Source organism: Elgaria multicarinata, chromosome 14, assembly GCF_023053635.1.
Source record: "Elgaria multicarinata webbii isolate HBS135686 ecotype San Diego chromosome 14, rElgMul1.1.pri, whole genome shotgun sequence".
Taxonomy (NCBI): Eukaryota; Metazoa; Chordata; class Lepidosauria; order Squamata; family Anguidae; genus Elgaria; species Elgaria multicarinata.
Genome location: NC_086184.1, coordinates 25,740,063 through 25,761,581, shown reverse-complemented (window position 1 = coordinate 25,761,581; position 21,519 = coordinate 25,740,063). Strand labels below are relative to the sequence as shown.

General features: G+C 43.7%; 1 protein-coding gene across 1 annotated transcript in view; it reads left to right on the top strand.

The window, feature by feature from the left end:
* SLC12A4 (solute carrier family 12 member 4) overlaps positions 1–21,519 on the top strand; it is a 94,955-nt gene that overhangs the window by 32,819 nt on the left and 40,617 nt on the right. Inside the window, exons 2-6 of the mRNA XM_063141425.1 lie at positions 4,251–4,345; positions 14,430–14,561; positions 17,813–17,959; positions 18,951–19,005; positions 20,126–20,256. Coding sequence (XP_062997495.1) covers positions 4,251–4,345; positions 14,430–14,561; positions 17,813–17,959; positions 18,951–19,005; positions 20,126–20,256 — 560 coding nt within the window. The remainder of the gene's footprint in view (positions 1–4,250; positions 4,346–14,429; positions 14,562–17,812; positions 17,960–18,950; positions 19,006–20,125; positions 20,257–21,519) is intronic.

Here is a 21,519-nt window from a genome sequence, read left to right as displayed (position 1 = left end):
GGTTCGCCCAACATGCTAACCCACACTCAGTGGTTGAATGTGGCTTGTAGGTCAACTGTGGGATGTTTGCAGAACCATGGGTTAACATGTTGTCTGAACTCAAGACATTTTCTACAGGGTGGCTTGTTAACCATGCATTGTGACTTTTTTTTCTCTCTCGAACAAGCCACCTTGAGAACCCATGGTTTGTTGTTGAGTTGTTCGCGATGGTTGACAAGCTGCACTGCAGAAAATGTCCTGGGTTCGGACAGCATGCTAACCCATGGTTCAACAGCAACCCACATTTAACCGCTGAGTTGGGTTAGTGTGTTGTGTTAGGAGCTCTGACTGTTGATGGGCAGCTTTTTCCCCTTCTTACCATTCGTTTTTTGGACATTACATACAACAGGGGTCCCCAACCCCCAGGCCACGGACCGGTACCAGTCCGTGGCCTGTTAGGAACCGGGCCGCGCAGGTGAGCCACTTTCACCCCCCACCCCCACCCCAGCGTACCTGGGCGTGGGGCGCCATCTCGCCTACCCAGCCGAAGCGAAGCCGCTGGGGTATGGTGGGGTGGCTTTGGAACGGTGCACCCAACTGGAAGCCACTTTGGGAGAGCGACTTCCGGGAGCGCTGTTCCAAAGCCGCCCGCCCGCCCCAGCATTCTGGCTTCGCTTCAGCTGAGTGCCCACCCAGCCGAAGCGAAGCCAGGACGCTGGAGTGGGGTGGGTGGGTGGGCTTCCCAAAACCATCCCCTCAACCCCCGCCCCCCTGTCCGTGGAAAAATTGTCTTCCACGAAACCGGTCCCTGGTGCCAAGAAGGTTGGGGACTGCTGACATAGAATACACATCCCCCCAAAAGAAAAAAAGCACAGTTTCCTGGCCACCCTTCATTTAAAGGACTATCCTCTGTCAAGGAGGACACGTGGCCACACCCTAGTTCCACTATCCAGAAAACACAATTATAATCATTAGCATTTGCAAGGTTGTTGTGTGCAAAGTTACTGGAGGAGAAGGCTATCAATGGCCACTAGTGCTGATGGCTGTGTGCTACCTCCATTAACCTACACCAGGTAAACATTTAAAAACTCACTTAAAGTCATAAATCATTAGCTGAAGCCAAAACAAGGGCACAACAAAGGGAGCTCAATCTCAGAAGGACAACCCTTTACAAACTTACAGGGGGGGGCTAAATCTGGGAGTGGGGAGGCGTTCTTGCAGCCCTGCGCAAACAGAGATTCCCGAGTGGTGGAAGACAACCTCGACCATATACTAAGCTTAGAAAAAGGTGAATAGGGGGAGACCTGATAGCAGTGTACAAAATGACACATGGTGTGGAGAAAGTAGATAGGGAGGCATTTTTCCCTCCCCTCTCATACTACTAGAATCCCATGAAGCTGATTGGTGGGAGAATTTGTACCATGATTTGGTGTTCCATGTGAGTCAGCCTTTACTTCTGTAAGTAAAATTTAAGGATAAAGAAGTGCTCCGTTGAGATAATTATCCATGGTTTTGTGTGTGTGTGTGTGTGTGTTTTTGGTCAAAGTGAAAGGCAAGAGATTTGAACATATTGTGTTAACTACGATTCGTAATGCTGAGACATAAATGCCCCGGGCTGCCAGTAATTGATTGGGCCATTTCAGAAGCCAAATTCAATACTGCTAACGAAGATCAAACGCTTGATGTCATCTGTCTTTGGAGAACATGCATGCATTGCAGTTGGAATTGTTGATTGAAATAGGCTGCAACTCATTATAGAAAAGAGAGCAAGTTTGAGTTATGGAAGGCTGTTTCACACATTATGCAGCAGCATTCCGTGCAGTTTGCCATGAAATGTACGTATGTTCAGAAAGGGAACCCCAGTCTGTTCTGATTCTCTTACAGCATGCACTTGTATGAAACACATGTTTGCAAATACGGTTGACACATTCATGGTTTACAATTATTATTATTATTATTTTGTTGGTTTCTGAAAAGGGAACAGAATTGGGTTATTGGGGCCTAGCATAGTGAAAAAGGGAGGGATATATAGATAATAAAATTGCTAATCTGTGGATTTAAGCTCAATCAACTTCCATAAGTGATCTGGTGCGGATGGCCAAATTCAGGAATTTGGCCACCTGCTCAGTGGTAGATTTACTGGAGCCCTGAAATATACTAATCAGGAGTGACTCAGGGGATCGTCCAGGGAGACTTGCATAATAGGACATAATAGGTCTTTTCTTGCCTGTTAATATCTATATATCCCTCCCTTTTTCACTATGCTATGCCCCGATAACCCAATTCTGTTCCCTTTTCAGAAACCAACAAATAACAATCTAGTATCTTTAGTGACTTTGTAACACTCCTTTTTTATCCCTACTCTGTATTGTTTTATATAATGGTATTATTATATTTATTTGTATCCCGCCTTTTGCCCAATGCTGGGCCTCAAGGCGGCCTTACAAAGTTTAAAACATACATTGGGGGTGGGGGGAACAAAACTATAAACATTTAAAATACACAACAAAATTATAAGACATTAACATAGACGGAGGGCCAGATTATTCTCCAAAGGCCTGCTGGAACAAAAATGTTTTAGCCTGCTTCCGAAAGCCCATCAAGGAGGGAGCCAGCCTAGCTTCCCCAGGAAGAGCGTTCCAGAGCACTGGAGCAGCCACCGAGAAGGCCCTCTCCCATGTTCCCACCAAGAGCGCCTGTGAAGATGGTGGGACTGAAAGAAGGGCTTCTCCAGAAGATCTTAAAGCACGGGCAGGCTCATAAGGGAGAATACTATCTTTCAAATAACCTGGACCGAGCCATAAAAGGCTTTAAAGGTCATAAGTATAACAATTGACCATCTTCAGGTTGGTTTCCTGTTGGAGGTGTGTCTTGGGGCGGGGGGGGGGGGGAGTTAAATACTGCCTGATCACTTGGCAAAACAACTATTGCTACATTTAAAAAGTCATGATTCTTTGTTTACCTCAGGAAATGAGTAGTTAAGAGGCACTTCTTAGGAAAAGAGGGAAGAAGGCATCTGCTGGACGGAATGAGATCCCTGAAGGTTTATGAGCTGGAGCTCATAGTGTAGATTATTCAGGTATTTCACTGAAGGTGATCTGGGTGAGTGGATGCTTTTGCCAGAGTGATGATGTATTCCCACAGAGAATATAATCATCTAGCACTCTGCCTGCAGTGGCCAAATCAACATATTGATAGAGATGAAAATAGGATGCCCTTGCTGCGAACTTGGCTTTAAACCTTTTGGCTTTGGCTTAATAGGGAGGAATTCTGGACATGCGGGTGATTTGAAAAGAGCACAGAGAGTGTAGATATTTGGACAAGCGGAAGGCTGAGTATACCTGTCAGAGCCAGGTAGAATCAAAGGCAGCCATGTAAATAAGTCCACACAAGACACTAGCCCTCAAGCAGGTTTATCTGCCTTCCTTCTCCCATGCTAGACATTTCATGGTCTAAAGAACTAGATTTCCCACCTTGCCCTGGATCGATTTTTATATGGTGTCTTTTCTTGTTTGTACAAGGCCAGTGCAGTGCTTCCAGAAGCCCCTGTTCAAAGGGAAGACATTTTCTAATTTATTTATTATTGCATTTATATCTATTATTGCATTTATAGCAGTAATGGTCAAGCACTTTACGCAACTGAAAACATTCAGGAGAGTTCCACTAGCTTCTGTTTGTGGAATGACACGGAACGACACCCATAGTTCAGAGAAGGCCAATATTTGGGGGGAATTTAGCATGAGGGTGTGGGGAGGTTGTGGGTTGTCAAAAGTGGTGGCTGTGCTCCTGCTGTTTGCACACTCTATGCGCATCAGAAGGGACTCTTTGCACATATAGTTCTTCCTCCACATAAAGGAGTATCCTGGCCCAGTCAGGATCTCTCTTCACATGTAGATATCTAAGTAGCATGCGTCGGTATGTACATAGAGTAGACCTTCCTGACATGTGCCAAATATATGCGTGGTGGATGTTAGCACATCTGGGGGAGGGGGGCTAGCCTTTATGGTCCCACAGCCGCCCTCACGTTGCCTTTGACCGTGTGTCTGCGGTTGTCTGAACCTCCCTTTTGTGGACACCAAAAGGGCTGGGTGGGGAATGCCTAGAGTTGTTGGACTTTTTTCTGTCTAAACGTGCATAAGATTGCGCCCTAATAAGCTTGGGGGGGGGATGAGGACGATTAAAGTGAGCCTGTTACATCTCTTCCTTTCCTCCGAATTCTGAGGTGATCCTCTTCCTCAAATAAGACGCTTCTTCCTCTCTTCTCTCTGCAGGCCATGGCAACCACAAAGAAAGCAGTCCTTTCCTTAACAACTCCGACCCCGGCAAAGCAGGAGACTACTATGATAGAAACTTGGCCTTGTTTGAGGTAAGCAGTCTCTCTCTCTCTCTATCTTATCAGCCTGAAGAACACAAGAGCCATGCAGGATCAGACCAAGGGTCCATCTACTCCAGTGCTCTATTCACACAGTGGCCAGTCAGCTTTGACGAGGGACCCACAAGCAGGACATGGGTGCAACAGCAATCTCCCACCCATGTTCCCCAGCAACTGGTGTACATAGGCTTACTGCCTCGGATACTGGAAGTAGCGCATAGCCATCAGGACTAGTAGCCATTGATAGCCTTCAACTCCAGGAATTTATCCACCCACCCCCTTAAAAGCCATCCAAATGGGTTGTCATCACTACATCTTGTGGTAGGGAATTCCATAGTTTAACTAAGTCCTTCCTTTTATCTGTGCTGAATCTCCACCAATGAGCTTCATGGGATCACCCCGTTGGGTTCTAGTATTATGAGAGAGGGAGGAAAATGTCTCCCCATCCACATTCCCCACATCATGTATAATTTAGTACACCTTATGTCTCCCCTTATCCTTGATTCCTCTTTATTACGCTTGGGCCTGTAGGAGTGCCTAAGCCATGTGGGTGATGGACCGTAACTGTGGAGAGTGGACTCTTTGGTGTGGCAAGAATGTTTTTTCCCATCCCCAGCTCACAACATTAGTCCTGCCCTGCAGGTTATAATACCTTCAGTGGTCCTGTGATCACCACCTGATCAAACACTACCTCAAGGCCTTCTCTGCAGTGGCGTCGTGGTTGTGATACATTTGTGAGACTCCCATTGGTCCATCTTGCCCAGGGTTGTCTTCACTCACTGACAGCAAATCTCCAGGCAGGACCAGCCCAAGACATTTTGCTGCCTGAGCCAGAGCACCCAATGGTGTCCCCACTCACCGACACGCAAGAAAAGCCTCATGTAGAAAGGATCCGGATAGCTAAACAATGTGTAAAGACTACATAAGCAAAAGTAAGATGGCTCTTTCCTGAGCCACATTTTCACAGCCACGCATAATGCAGCCTTGCAAAGGATTCCACCACAGTTACTTAGCTCACATAAATATGTACTCAGCATACCCAAGTTTCCCCAGCTGAGCTGCTGTTTAAAAGGCTGGAATGACACCTTTTAAAATGTAGATCTTGGGTTCAGTTGCCCAGTGAACGTCAGTTATTGGGTGGTCTAAAGGTGTAAAAAAACCCAATCTTTATTTAAAGTCAACAGACCATTATTATAGCATGTAGGTACACAGATGTTAATAAAAATACATGATGGTAAAAAGAAAGGGTTCAAAATCTGTACAAATGCTGATCAGTAGGTTTAAAGTAATGATCAAACATCTATGAGTGGCCTAATGAGAATAGCCAGATTCAAACATTTGGCCACTTGCTCAGTTATAGGTTTATTGGTGCCCTGAAGTTAAATAATCATCAGAGACTCAGGAGAGTGACTGGGGAAACATGACCTGTTCGGTCTTTCCTGGCCTCTTAATTGTAACTGCAGTAGAATAGTACATGCAAGGTAGACTCCACCTTGATGTCAATACAGGGGCAGCATCTAATATTCTTTAGGATTTTCTTGAATCTGCCCTCTATTAGCTTGGAGGGGAGAACATTAAACCTTGCTAAGGAGAATGCCTTCCTATATTTAGGGATAATTAGCCATCCCAGGTATGGCATTCCATCTTTGCAGGGGAACATGGTTCCCATGCAGCTCCCTGGAGCTCCTGGTAGTCTATGTCCTGTAATCTCTGTTTAACAGTCGCTTTGGCACTTTCTATGTCGATAGGTAACGTGGGAGGGAGAAAGCCCTACCGTGGTGACTTTTGCACCACGTGTAAAAAGAAAAAAATAGTCCTAAGAAGATAAATCCCAGCCCTGAAGTATCTTTGTCATTAGTGTTTTCAATTCAGAACCTTCCATGTTGCATCACAGAGGAGAAACATCTGCCTGTGTTAGCTCGGAACAAGAGAATGGGGTGACGTGGGATGTGTGGCCATGTCTAACACTGAGTTCTGGTGGGAAGATGGGTCTTCACAGGTTTGTACCTCTCCTCTTGATATCCCCTTAGCAGTGCAATTACTGTTGGGGGAGAGAAAGAGAGAGAGAGAGAGAACTTTATATAGAGGAATGTACAGCTTCCATTGACTTATTTTCTCAGAGACTGTTATAAAGGGAAGAGTCTATAGCACAGCGGTAGAGTATCTGTGCCTGCAGAAGGTCCCACGTCCAGTCCCCCAGATCAGATGACACTAGGTTTCAATAGACAACATAGACTGGGTTCGCATGACATTCTAACTCACATTCATTGATTGAGTGTGGGCTGTTGCTGAACCTTGGGTTGTATGTTGAATCATGGCTTAGCGTATTGTCTGAACCCAGGGCAATTTCTGCAGTGTGGCTTCTTAACCATGCAGTGTGGTTTGTTAACCACCCTGATCAACCCCAAAACAAACCATAGGTTCCCAAAGTGGCTTGTTTGAGAAAAAGAAATCACGCTGCGTGGTTAACAAGACACTCTGCGGAAAAATGTCCTAGGTTCAGACAACACACTAACCCACGGTTCAACAAACAAACTAGAGTCAACCACTGAGTGTGGGTCCATGAGTATTGTGAATAGCCCCATAATCAGACCTTGTACATGCAAACTTCCTATGTATCTGCTTCCTCTGCTTCATGTTCATTTAGTGCCTTCAATATAGTGGCTACTCTGTAAAGCTGCAAGGGAGATTTCTAGTGCTGTAGGTGATGGATGTTTCAGGAGCCCCTTCTGATATTCTGAGCCATAGACCTGCATGAAGACAATAACTTTCATAGGTTCACCATTTTGTTTTGTTTTTTATGATATAGGACAGGGATGGCCCATTTCTTCAGCCTGTAGTTACCAGATCCTTTCTGGCCCGGCTGCTCTGATGGATCCATCCCTGGTCACAACCTTGCTCCTCTGTTTTTCATGGCTGAGGAGGGTCCATCTCCCCTCCCCACCCTCAGGGGTGAAGAACCTGACAGGCACCTTAGTCACACATAAGGCACTGCGTCAGAGTTCACATGCATGTGATGCAAAATGAGATTATTTATTCCTTTTTATTTATTTGAAGTATTGTGTCTTGCTTGTGGGTTCCTGATCAAGAGCTAGAAACCCACAAGCAGGACACAAGGGCAACAGCACTCATGCACCCATGTTCCCCAGCAATTGGTATACCTAGGCCTACTGCCTCTGATACTGGAGGTAACATAGAGCCATCAGGACTAGTAGCCATGGATAGCCTTCTCCATCCAAATTGGTGGCCATCATTATATCTTTTGGCAGCGAACTCCATAGTTTGACTATGTGCAACTGATTGTAAAGGAAGAAACATATTTTCTTTGTGTGTCATAGCAGTCAGCCGCTTAGAAGACTCTGACTTTCTTTGTAAGACAGTAGGGAATGCCTCTTTTAAGGTGGCATTTTTCTGCAGTTTTGATAAGAACTTCTGTTAAAGCGTTATCTACTGCCTGATTAATTGGGGGTACGTTTTTCAGATGATTAATTTTTTGTTTTAAAGCAGCAGTCCTATGCATGCATATCTTGGAATAGCATTGCTACACCAGTGATATATGCCATGTTCATAATTGGCCACTCACTGAAGTGTGTGGGTCTTTTAGATGATGTTGTCAACTTCCTGCATGTTTTCCATGCCTTCCCCCTATTATCTTGTTCTAACACACACACACACACACACACCAGATATCCCAATTCTTCTGAAATACCATGGGATTTCTTATACTGTGCAGCTGAAGTTATGCCACAAAGCACCTACTAGAGGGTGCTGTCTCATTCAAGGCTATGAGCAACGAAAGGAGGGGAAGTTTTCAATTACAAACTACGTGGTTCCCCCCCTTTCCGCCCATGTAATGAAGCCCATCACAATCACACGAAGGAGCAGCCCCACTAAGGCAATAGGATTTTCCCTAATGTAGGGACCCTCTTGAACTCAAGGGGCTTTACTTCTAGGTAGACATGTGCAGGATTGCAGTTGAAAATGAACTGTTTGATTTAAACATTGCTGCTCTAATTGAAATAGACGCATCGTTATGCCTCCTTAAAGTACATTAGAGTATTTTCAGAAAGGAAAATGCCGGTGTGTTGCAGCGGTTAGAGCAGAGCTTTCCAAACTTTTCATTTTACTGACACACTTTTTAGACACGCATCATTTCGCGACACAGTAATTCAGTTTTACTAGCAAACCGGAGGTTAAACTAACCCTTTATAAGAGATACGCATACATAAATTGTAATAACGAAATGTATGGGGACCCAACATATCTCATGAAAACCTTTCCTTTATATATTTTAAAATATATGATTTGCAAGATAATAACATACATTTCCAAGACTTTTCACAGTTTTGTCGAGTTGCGATCGAGCGGCGGTTGAGACGGTGTTCTATCAAAAAAACTGGCCCCATGGAATTTCTCAAATGCGTCACCTCAGGTGCAGCCGCGTCACCGGAAGTGACACGTAATCAGCCGTTTCGACCCGATTATGCATACTGCACATGTGCAGTACCTGTATGATCCCTCGACCGTGATGTGCATACACGGATGCGACGGAAGGGGAATATCCTAGTGCACCATACTAATTGGCACCTTTGCTGCGTAAAAATGCATGCAAGTTGATATTGCTTATTTCACATACTCAGAGGTTTCTCATTATGTTCGCGTGACACACCTACACACTGCAGCTGACACACTAACGTGTCGCGACACACAGTTTGGAAAGCTCTGGGTCAGAGTGTTGGACTAGGACTCGGTAGACCCAGGTTCTAGTCCCCACTCGGCCATGAAGCTCACTGGGCCAGTCACTCACTCTCAGCCTAACCTACCTCACAGGGTTGTCGTGAGTATAAAATGGAGCAGAGGACAAATGTGTACCTCAGCTTGGGCTCTTTGGAGGCAAGGCGGGATATAAATGTAACCCGTCGAATGCATGCATGAATAAATAAATAAGAAAATGGGTCCGAAGTGACAGAAGCACTGGCCCTGGGCGGGCTGATTTTCCTTCTGTCTGGCTGACAGGAATGCGTGGGACTGAGGAGCTAACTGCCAAACTTCGGAGCAATTTCTATCCTCAGAACCATCTCCTGCCAGGGTGTTTTTGAACTTTAGAGGTTAGCAAACAGCTGCTTCCTGAGGCCGCCGTGAGACGCTTCATTTTGGGCAATTCGTTTCCATGGAGACGGCCCTTTGGATCTCTCCCCGTTGCCTCAGCAGGCGACTCCTCAGTTTTTGTTAGCTCCTTCAGAAGTTTGCCCGGTTGCTGCGAGGAATGTTCCACTTGGCTCCAACCGCCGACTTTTTTCCCCTTCTCTCGTTTTTTGTTTTGCTTTGCATTGTAATTGTTGGGAAAAGTTGGCTACCTTGAGCGATGGAGACCGCAAACGTGGGGAGACCCCTCCAGCAAAACCTTCTTTGCTGAGCCTCCTCACCCACTGTTCGGTCCCTTCGCAAAGCCCATTTGCGGCCTGAAAAGTCAGACAGGTGCTCTGATTCAAAACACAAGTACAAGATCTAGTGTAGATCAGAAGTGGCCCATAATCAGATATTTTATGGTGGCAGGGAATCATTCCAAAACAGCCAGAACATACATATTGGTAACTGAGGATCTCCACAGTGGATTATTATTATTATTATTATTATTATTATTATTATTATTATTATTATTTATATACCACCCCATAGCCAAAGCTCTCTGGGCAGTTTACAAAGATTAAAAAGATTAGTTTAAAAAGACTGAACATTAAAAATCAATGTACAGAATTTAAAAACAAAAGCATAAAAACGGCTAACATTTAAAAACAATTTTTAAACACTCAATCAGGCCAAAGCTTGTTTTAGTTAAAACTCAACATATGCTGTTAAATGCCTGGGAGAAAAGGAAAGTCTTAACCTGGTGCTGAAAAGAGAACAATGTTGGCACCAGGTGGGCTTCATCGGGGAGATCGTTCCATAATTGGGGGGCCACCACCGAAAAGGCCCTCTCCCTGGTTGCCATCCTCCAAGCAGACACCTGGAGGAGGACCTTAGATGTTGGTTCAGGTAGGTTCATGTCGGAAGAGGCGTTGAATATAATTATTCAAATTACATTAAAATGTAATTTTATCAGATTTAAAATTGAGGCCAAGTGTCTTCAACTTATCCCAGCGCCTTTTGCACTCGTTGGCCCGAACGCTGGAAGGCAGGGAAATGGTTTGCCACCCAGGCTGGCCCTATCGTTAGGTGGAGTGAGGTGGTTGCCTCAGGCGGCTGATTCCAGGCACCATGAAAAGGCAGGAAATTACTGACAATGTAGGGCTCAACATTAATGCATGTTTAGACAGGAAAAAGTCCTACATACTGGCTAGGGAATGCTGGGAGTTTTAGGGCTGTCTAAACATACATGGGATTGTGCCCTTAATTTATTATTGTATCTTGGGGAAAGGTGCTTTTGGGATTTCCTGCCTCATGTGCCCATATAACTTGGTGGGTATGTTTTTAAGTTATTTATTACATTTATATCCCACATTTTTCCTCGTGGAAGGAACTCAAGGCATGATCTTCCTCCTCTCTCTTTTATCCTCACAACAACAACCCTGTGGGGTAGGTTAGGCTGAGAGTCAGTGACTGGTCTAAAGTCACCCAGTGAGCTTCCGTGGCTGAGCGGGGACTAGAACCCGAATCTCCTGACTCCCAGTCCAACACTCTTAACTACTACACCATACTGTCTGTCAGTGCTGATGGCGAGGGGAGGCTGTTAATTGATGTTGTTTTTGTTGTTAAGAATGGTGCTTGCCTCATTTGTTTTGGGTTTACTTATTCATTTATTTGATTTATCCCCTGCCTTTCTACCAAAAAAAACGCACTCAGGGCTTACAAAATCTATTTAAAATAGATTAAAACAAACAAAAAACACATTAAGTTATTTGAAGGAACGCCTCCTCCCATATGTGCCTGCCCGGACCTTAAGATCATCCACAGGGGTCCTTCTCCGTGAGCCCTTGCCGAAGGAAGTGAGGCAGGTGGCTACTAGGAGGAGGGCTTTCTCTGCTGTGGCACCCCGGCTGTGGAATGAGCTCCCCAGAGAGGTTCGCTTGGCGCCTACATTGTTTTCCTTTCATCGCCAGCTGAAGACCTTTTTATTTTCTCAGTATTTTAACACCTAATTTAACTTAAATTTAAACTCTGCTGTTTTAATTTTATATTTTAACCTGTATCAATTTTTGCTGTGTGGTTTCATCCTGGTCGTGCTTTTTATATTGTATTTTGTATTTGTGTTTTTAAATTGTTGGTTGTTTTATTGTGCTCTTCATGGTTTTAATTTTTGTGAACCGCCCAGAGAGCTTTGGCTATTGGGCGGTATAGAAATGGAATGAAATGAAATGAAATGAAATAAATAAATAAATAAATAAATAAATTAAAATGCAATAAAAGCGTAACAATGACAGAATAAGTGTGTTAATCCTGGTAGGGAGTTCCAGAGCCTGGGTGTTGTGATACTAAAGGCCCTATTCTGAGCCATCATGGACCGAACCTGTGATATCCTAGGCACCACCTGGAGGGCATCTCCTGACAAAGCCAGTATCTGAACAGGCCGGTGGGGTCTGGCAACCGCCCCCGATAGCTTTTGGAAGTCCGTGCAGTTCCCTCAGCATAGGTGCAGTCTGTTGACGATAAGCTGCTCCCATTACCAACTTGGTTGCAGTGTTTTGCACTCTTTTAAAATCTCCATCTGTCTTCCAGATTATAGTTTATAGAAGCATCTGTCAATGCGTCTCTATGTAGATGCTGCAGTACTTTCCAATCATTTTAAAGCATAAAAATATCCCTTCAGGGGATATTCTAGTCTACACACAGCTCCCCATCATCCCTGCCCATTGGGCGTGCTTGCTGATGGGAATTGGATCCTAGTAACATCTGGAAGGGCACAGGTCCTACGCTCTTTGCTAGGAAGCACATAAAGCAGGTATGCATGAAAAACCCTCCTCAGCCATTAATTAGTCTCTGGTATTTAGAGGCATGCTGCCTCTGGATGTGAATGTATTGAGGTGTAAAAAGAGCGCTTTGCTTTCCCGTGGCTTTTTGCTTGCTGCTTTTTTGGCACGACTGTTATGGGCTGTAATACATGGGCAGAGAGGGGCGACCATGTGCTTTGAATTGAATTCTTCCCCTCTAAGCATGCTCCACTCAGTTCCATTGAGACAGCACCATCTAGTGGTGGGAGATCCCGCTTTTTGCCAGATATTACCACATTAAAAGTAGTTCTTTTAGTAGTGGGATTTCCAGGAGACAGCATGGTCATTGACGATGACGTGTAATGGACCTGCAAACGTCCATCAGTGGCCAATCACAAGCATGCAATAAGTCACTCGTTTAGAGGAGCCCTAAGGCTAAGTGTGAGAAATACCGTAGTTGCATCCTGTTTGGACTACTGTAACGTGGTTTACGTGGGGCTGCCTTCAGTGGTGGTTATGACTTACGTAGCCCTATATGGCTTGGGACCAGGCTTCCTGAAAGGCCTCCTTCTCCTGTCTTTAAGATCTTCTGGAGAAGCTCTTCTTTCAGGACTGTCACCTTCAGAAGCGTGTCTGACGGTTACACAAGACAGGGCCTTTTCGGTGGCAGCTTCAAAGCTGTGTAACACCCTCCCAAGGGAGGCTCGACTCCCTCCCTCTCTGCTGTTGTTACGGTTAATGCCTTTGTCGCTGCTGCTGGTTTTATTGTGGCTTTTATTGACATTTTATTGTGTTCGTGTTTTGATCCCTTTTAACATTTTAATTTTTTTTTCATATATTTTATTGCTGTAAGTTGCCTAGGGGAAGGCTTCTGCCCTGAAAGGTGGCCAAGAAATATTTTAAATAAATATCAGTCAAAGACAGCTTTATAAAGTGGGGTGGGTGGGTTTGGTGCCGTTTTCATTCTGCAGTTGTTACATTTTTATTGTATTTTAATGTGTTTTATTGTTCTAAACTGTTTAAAATAGATTTTTATGCCGCCTTCAGTACCTCTTCTGGCTAGAAATGGATAGTATTCATTTATCTGATTTATACCATGCATTTCTACTCAAAATGGCACTCAAGGCAGCTTTAAAAAATATTTAAAATGGGTAGTCCTTGCCTTGGCCCTAAATTCACAATGGTTGCAATCCTATAGCCCCTTACCTGGGAGTAAGCCCCACAGAATCTTGGGATTTCTGAGTAGACATTTATTTTTCTGTGTGCCTTAAACTATTTCATTTTTATATCACCTAGTTGCTGATGCTCTCTGGGAAATTCACAAAAATACACACTACAATACAAGATAATGGAAATAGAATATAAAATCTCTAACCTACAATAGAAACAGCTGACATAAATGCCCCATCCTATGCCATCAAATGCCTGGGAATAGAGGTCAGTCTTAACCTAGCACAGAGTTGGTGCCAGGAGGACCTCAATGGGGGAAGCTTTCCAAAATTGGGAGTCACCACTGAGAAGGCCCTCTCCCTTGTTTTCAACTTCTAAGCTTCCCTCGGAGGAAAGTCTTTGACGTTGATCCTAGTGTTGGTTGGTTTATTTATTTATTTATTTATTTAGAATATTTATATACCGCTCCCCATTGAAAAATTTCGGAGCAGTGTACAAGGTAAAATGAAAAATAAAAACAATAAAACAGTTAAAACAAAATTTAAAAGAAGCAAAAACAGAAATCCGAGGCTGCATGTTAGAGAAAGACTTCTTGGAATAAAGATGTTTTCAGGAGGCGCCGAAAGGAGTACAAGGTCGGAGCCTGTCTGACCTCCAGAGGCAGGGAGTTCCACAGGAGGGGCGCCACCACGCTGAAGGCTCTTCCCCTGGTGGATTCCAATCGGAGGATGGATCTAGGTGGAACCACCAGGAGCAGGCCCTCGGATGACCTCCGTGACCGGGCAGGTTGGTAGGGGAGAAGGCGCTCTCTCAGGTATAGATGCTCCTCTTTATATGGGAAAGATCACATTGGCCTACTTTACAAGGTTGTTGTAACAGTATCTGTGATAATCTATGTGAAATGTGTTGAGCACTCTATTTAGTAAATGCTAAGCATTTACTACTATTAATCAGCATTATCACATGTGTTTCCTTTGCAGGAGGAACTGGATATTCGCCCGAAGGTCTCTTCTCTGCTTGGCAAACTGGTCAGCTACACGAATCTCACTCAAGGCGCCAAGGAACATGAGGAAGCGGAAAGTGCTGAGGGCTCAAGAAGGAAAGTATCCAAAGTATGTAGCTTCCGTCAGTGAGTGGCTTTTCATTTTTATGACACTGTTGGGAATCTGGATGATGGAATTTTCCCTGATACACTCACACACCAGGGACAATAGAAACTTAACCATTATAAACAAGTTCAAATTCCATCAGCATTGTGGATTATCTGGAATTTGAAGGTAAATGAACTGATTGTCATTGCTATAAGCTGTCAGCTTCTGCTGCTTGTGGGTTTTATTGCTAAGAAGAGCCGTAATGAAAGTAGGGATGTCGGAATCTGCTGAGGAGGTGGAGCGTGTGCCGCACTTTCATCAGCTTGACCCACCAGACTTTGGCTCGCTTCCCCGCCAGCTGGCCTGACTCAGTCTCCATCGAGTCAAATTAGCTTGCAGATTTCCCCAGGTTTTTGGAAATTTATGTGCGCAATCTGTGGGCTGCAATTTGTGTGATTTTACGCAAATTTCACTGTGGCCGAAATTTGTGTAACTCACACAAATTGCCTGCCACGGTTTTTTTGCACATTTCTATTTGTGCATTTTTTTAAAAAGAAAAAGACAAAGTTCCCAGATTTCGGGAAAATCCCTCTGGCTCAGCCTACAAATGCAAGCTGAGTCAGGGGCTCACCGGTGAGTCCCATCAACCCCCAAAACTCCACAGCGACGAACGTCTCTACCTGAAAGTCAAACAGGCCCGATTTGGGCGTAATGTGAAACCATGGTTTCCCACTACCTGAGTAAGTTGTGGCAAGGTTTTGGGTCACATGCCCCCCTCTTCTCTTTAAAGCACCGGAGGAGTAGATTGGAAACATCCACATCTGATTTTAATTTGACCACAGAGCCTTGTGATTTCTGGATTTAGGATGCTAGGGTTTATTAAAGCTATAGGTTTTTTAATTTATTTTATTTTATTTATTTATTTATTACATTTATATCCCACTTTTTTTTCCTCCAATGAACCCAAGGCGGCATACATCCTCCCTCTCCATTTTTTCCTCACAACAACAACCCTGTGAGGTTGGTTGGGCTGAGACTTTGTGAATGGCCCAAAGTCACCCAGTGGGTCTTATGGCTGAGTGGGGACTAGAACCCGGATCTCCCGACACTTTAGCCACTACACCACACTGGCTCTTACTGCTATTATTATTAACTAATAATAATAGTAGTAGTTAACTGAGAACAGAGTCAAAATACGGTTGCAAATCCTGGCTGTTCCCAGTTCTCAACCCGAGATTATTATTATTATTATTATTATTTATTTATTTATTTATTTATTTATTTATATAGCACCATCAATGTACATGGTGCTGTACAGAGTAAAACAGTATATAGCAAGACCTTCCGCATAGGCTTACAATCTAATAAAATGTGAAACTTTGCCCCCTAGAGCAGGACCTTGTTAAGGCCATTTTATTATTTCACTATTCTGTGCAGGGTGAAACAAATTCTGAAAAAAATGAATTGCGCTGGAATTTGCAACTCTAAGCCCTATAATGGAAAGGGGGAAAATATAGCCAATGTAATGTGCATCTGTCAAATGAGATTTCTCTTGGTTTGACTTCTGCCTTCCAGTATTCAACTGCATGCATCCAATCTAGACACTAGTTTTGTTGCTTAAAGTAATGTCTTACTAAATAGTGAACGCTGCATCTCTATACGTGTGAGTTATATATACGAAGCTTTCAGTCTCTAAATATGTGGGAATGTGTCAACTTTGTCTGAATTTTTGTTTTAGCCTGCTTTAGCAAAATAATAATAATAATTATTATTATTATTATTATTATTATTATTATTATTATTATTTTAAATTCCCCCCTCCAACCAAGCTGACTGTGGGGTTCCTAACACCTATGTAACAAGTTATAAAATTCTCATATAGAGGCACTTCAGAACAAGAAACATCATGCAACGTGGGTTTAGAGAAGCAAGTGTGAAATTTTCATGCACAGAGTGTGGAGTAGTGTCTAAAGTGTTGGACTGGGAGTTGGGAGATCTGGGTTCTAGTCCCCACTTGGCCTTGGAAACCCACTGGGTGACTTTGGGCCAGTCACAGACTCTCAGCCCAGTCTACCTCACAGGGTTGTTGTTGTAAGGATAAAATGGAGGGGAGGAGGATTATGTAAGCTGCCTTGGGTTCCCTGGAGGAAAAAAGGCGGGATATAAATGCAATAATAAATAAATAAATTATGCTGTGCAAAACCACCACATTTTGCAGCACTATCCCTGGCCATTGACCATGTTCTGGCTGTCCATGGCTCCTAGAGGATAAAGCTCTGGCAATATCTGGAGGGGCAGATGTTTCTCACCTAGGGATACTGGAGAAAATCGAGATGGACTAAAATGAGATCAGGTTTCTAAGAATCCAAACTGCGGAATCCACCATGAAATGGCCTCCCCAAGCTACACGGAGTCCATAGACTTCTGGATTGATTTATTTTTACCTTCATGAATTTTTTGCTAATTCATTCGCGGGAAAATCCACACGTTTCTGCTGAGACAAAAAATATAAGTGGGGAAAAGTGGAATGGTATGGGGACAATAGGCTCAATGTTACATCTTACCATAAATTATGTAAATTCTTAGGAACTTTCTTGTGGAATTATTTGTGCATTTTCCCGCATAATGGGGAAAAAAATTGAATTCGTCTGCGAATGGACGCCAGAACGAACGACACTGTGCAATCCGTGAAACCTACACGGGATGGATTTCACGGAATCCAGACATCCCTAACTTCACCCTTGTACTATGAAAAATCCACATGAAGAATTGTTGTGTATTAAAGTCTACTCTCAGTTTCTTTGTTGTGGGTTCTGGGCATCCCACGAATGGGACACGTCTATTGGGGCCACACGCAGGACCTGAAATCCTAAAGCAGGATGCTGCTAACTTGGAATATGCCTGTGTTCACGTTTAACCTCTGTACACATCATGGAATAATGGTATCTTTTTGTGGCATGCATGCCAAGAAAACTCGATATGTTTTAATTTCAAAGTGAGGAGGTATTGATCCTGTTATGGTTTAATGCTACTGTGGCTGTTCTGTTAGGCCGAGATATTGATGGAGGTTTTCATGAATTTTCTCCCCAGGGCTTTGTTTGAGAGGCTGTTTAATTGTGAACAATTCTCCACGTGTTTGAACAAGAGACTTGAGCATTGTGGCTGAATGGGGATTTGAACCCACCTCTCCTTGGTCCTAATCTGACGCCCGTAACCACTGCAGCACACTACCTCTCAAAACAAAATACTAATGTCTATGTCATGTTTTTCAGTCACCCAGCATGGGCACCCTGATGGGAGTCTACCTGCCATGCATGCAGAATATCTTTGGGGTTATTCTCTTCCTTCGACTGACCTGGATGGTGGGAACAGCTGGCGTTATACAGTCCTTCCTGATTGTCTTAATCTGCTGCTGCTGTGTGAGTACATGGGCTCTCCACGGGGTGCCCCCCTGTCTCCTTTTACTTAATAAGATACCTTCCCCAGCTCATGTCGTATACTTAGTCTCCTAAAAGATCCACTCTTCACCACTCTGCCGCAAAGATCATCTTCTTGGCTCGCCGCTCTGACCATGTTACTCCGCTTCTGAAATCTCTTCATTGGCTTCCAATTCACTTCAGAATCCAATATAAACTTCTCCTGTTAACCTTCAAAGCTTTTCACGGTCTAGCTCCTTCCTATCTCTCCTCTCTCATCTCACACTATTGCCCCGCTCGTGCTCTTCGCTCCTCTGATGCCATGTTTCTCGCCTGCCCAAGGGCCTCTACTTCCCTTGCTCGGCTTCGTCCATTTTCTTCTGCTGCCCCTTACGCCTGGAACGCTCTTCCAGAACATTTGAGAACTACAAGTTCAATCGCAGCTTTTAAAGCTCAACTAAAAACTTTTCTTTTTCCTAAAGCTTTTAAAACTTGATGTTGTGCGGACTTTATACTGTTAGTTTTACCCTACCCTGTGCCTGCTTACCCTACCCTGTGCCTGTTGGCATTCCCTTCCCCTCCTTATTGTTTTACTATGATTTTATTAGATTGTAAGCCTATGCGGCAGGGTCTTGCTATTTACTGTTTTACTCTGTACAGCACCATGTACATTGATGGTGCTAAATAAATAAATAAATAAATAAATAATAATAATAATAGATATAAAATAGGTGCTGATTAATTGGAATATTATTTATTTATTTTTATTTATTTACAATATTTATATACTGCTCCCCATTCAAGAATTTCAGAGTGGTGGACAAATCGAATAAAAACAGAATGAAAACGCATTAAAAGTACAATTTAAAAGAAACAAAGTGGATGCAATGTATTCTAACTTGGTGACTCCTGTCTTCTTAGTAGAGTAACTGTGGCCTTCTCCCCGTCCCGAGGTTACTTGTAAACCTTGCTGTTTTTTCTTTTGCTGTTCCAGACCATGTTGACAGCTATATCAATGAGCGCCATTGCGACGAATGGAGTTGTTCCAGGTACCGTCCAATTCACTTGTCCTAAACGTAGGTTTAGACCAATTGGGACCCTTGTGCTAAGCAGCTGGTTAATATAGGAAACACGCATTATTTCAGGCTGAAATGCAATGTACCACCAACCTCATTGACTTCGGATACAAAGTTTTGGATGCTGAATACCTCTGTTCATTGTACTAGGGCAGGGGGAGCAACACACAGCCTACATAGCACGCATGTCCCCCTGGTTCCCCCCCCCTCAATTAAAAAATGTGACTACAAAGCACTCAGAAGGTCAAGTTTAGTTTGTTTGCAATTTTAGTTTGTTAGCTGCTACAGAGTACCAAAAGGGTTAAATTTAGCTTGGAAACAAGCTAAATTTAACCATTGTAGCGATTTCAGCCCTTTTGGTGGTTCTGGGTTTTGCGGGGGGGGGGGGGGTCCCAGGGATGAAAATGGCCTCCAGACATTGCTCATCCCTGTACTAGGGTTTGTATGGAGTAGTATAAATATAACCCAAGCAAATTAGTGCTTTACTCCATTGGCTCCATTCAGAAGACACCTTAAACCACGGCTTTAATCATGTTGACTAAAGCAAAACACCTTATTCACTATGGATAAAGCCGTGGTTGAAGGTGTCTTCTGAACTATCTATCATGAAATTAATTGAGGTGAGAAATGAGCTGTGGTGACGTCTTTCTCTTGGTTCTGTCGTTGGCAAAAGGGAATGCAAGTGTTTAGATTTTGTACAGTTTGGGTACTTGAATTCTCTTTTTTACTAGCAAAGATTCGTGCTATGAAATGTATATCATACTAGGTGTATGAGCTAATATGGCAATAATATTCCCTAGGATCTATAACGTGAGACATGCAAGCACATCGATGTCCATACGCAATCTCCAAAACTGACCCTATCCAAGATCTAAAAACATCCTGTATTCATTAGAATTTCCTTAGTGGCAGGACAGTAGTTAGGGTTACTATCAAAATCGTGATTATTTTCAGTATGCAAAGAAAAGGTTAGCTGGAAAATGTTAAAAGCAATATTTTTCTGTTGTTGGTTTTTTTTGACACCTAGTTTATAATTGCTATTTGCTTCATTCCGGAGGAGGAAATAATTGTATTCTCTTTTTTCACTTCATAGCTGGTGGTTCATACTTCATGATCTCACGATCGTTGGGCCCTGAATTTGGTGGAGCAGTGGGTCTGTGTTTTTACTTGGGGACAACATTTGCAGGTGCCATGTACATCCTCGGTGCCATTGAAATTCTGCTCGTAAGTAGTAACCAATAACTCCCAGGGGAAGACACAACATGTTAGAAGTATTGATAAATACTCATGGTTGTTGCTTTCACCAGACTTCTGATAGTTGAAGCACTCTTATTTTTCAAACCGTAGGAACTTCTCAGGTCTTGCTCACGATTCCAGGGTGCCTTAAAAACCACACTTTAAAGCAGAGGTGTGATTTTTAAGGCCCAGACCTCTGCTTTAAAGGTGTGGGCTGTAAAAATGGTGTTTTAAGGCTCAGGTGTTGTCGGACTCCAGGTCCCATCAGCCCTGACCATTGGCCGTGCCAGATAGGGCTGATGGGAGTTGTGGCTCTCCAAATGGTTTTGGACTTTGAGTTGCCCAGCCCTGTTTTAAGGGAATGATATATTAGACTCTGGGATCTTGCCCAACTTAATATAATTACTTGGTGTACATACGTGAGATGAGGTTGATGTAATGCAAATGAATTTGAAGAAGGGTAGGAGCCTTTAAATTTTTTACAGCACAGTCTTGGGACTGAAGAGCAGAAGGGGGGATCACATTAGGGCTTCTCGAAGGTTACACCTCCTGCCTCCCAGGAAGAATTTCATGGCAAAGGAGGACAGCAACCATATACTTTGGGGGGGGGGGGCAGAGAAGAAGATGCTGCCCTGGTGGAGGCTGATGGCTCTGATTTTGGTGGGCTTGTGAATTTGTTCTGGGAGTGTCCCTACATTAAGGGGAAATCATGTTGCTTACCCGGGACTTCGCGCTTTCTGCTTTTGCACGGTTTTTAATGGGCTGCATTACATGGGAGGACAAAGACAGCCATGTGTTTTGAATTGAAACTTCCCCTCTGTCCATTTCTATTGAGACAGTGCCATCTAGTGGCAGAAAATCCCACTCCCCCCCCCGATATTATCATATTTCTATCTGGAAATCTGGTTCTTTTCATAGTGGGATTTCCAAGTGATAGCATGGAAGACATCCCGGTTGTTGACGAGGTCAAGTAATAGACCTACAAACATTCAGTAAATGGCTCATTTAGAGGCGCCCTGGGTTTCAGTCAGAGCGCTAGAGGAACTATCCAAGGTGCTGAACCCATTTTGGGGATAGTGTTCAGAACTTTCGACATCCCCTTTGGAGTTCTGGCTGGTTCTGTCTGTAAATCCCATAATGGATTTACAGCCCCACTGAAATCGGAGTCTCCAGCCTCCACTGTGCTGTTCCAATGCTTTACCCCCCTCCCCTTTTCTGTTGTGGCTATTGCTTTGTGAGTTTTATCTTTAT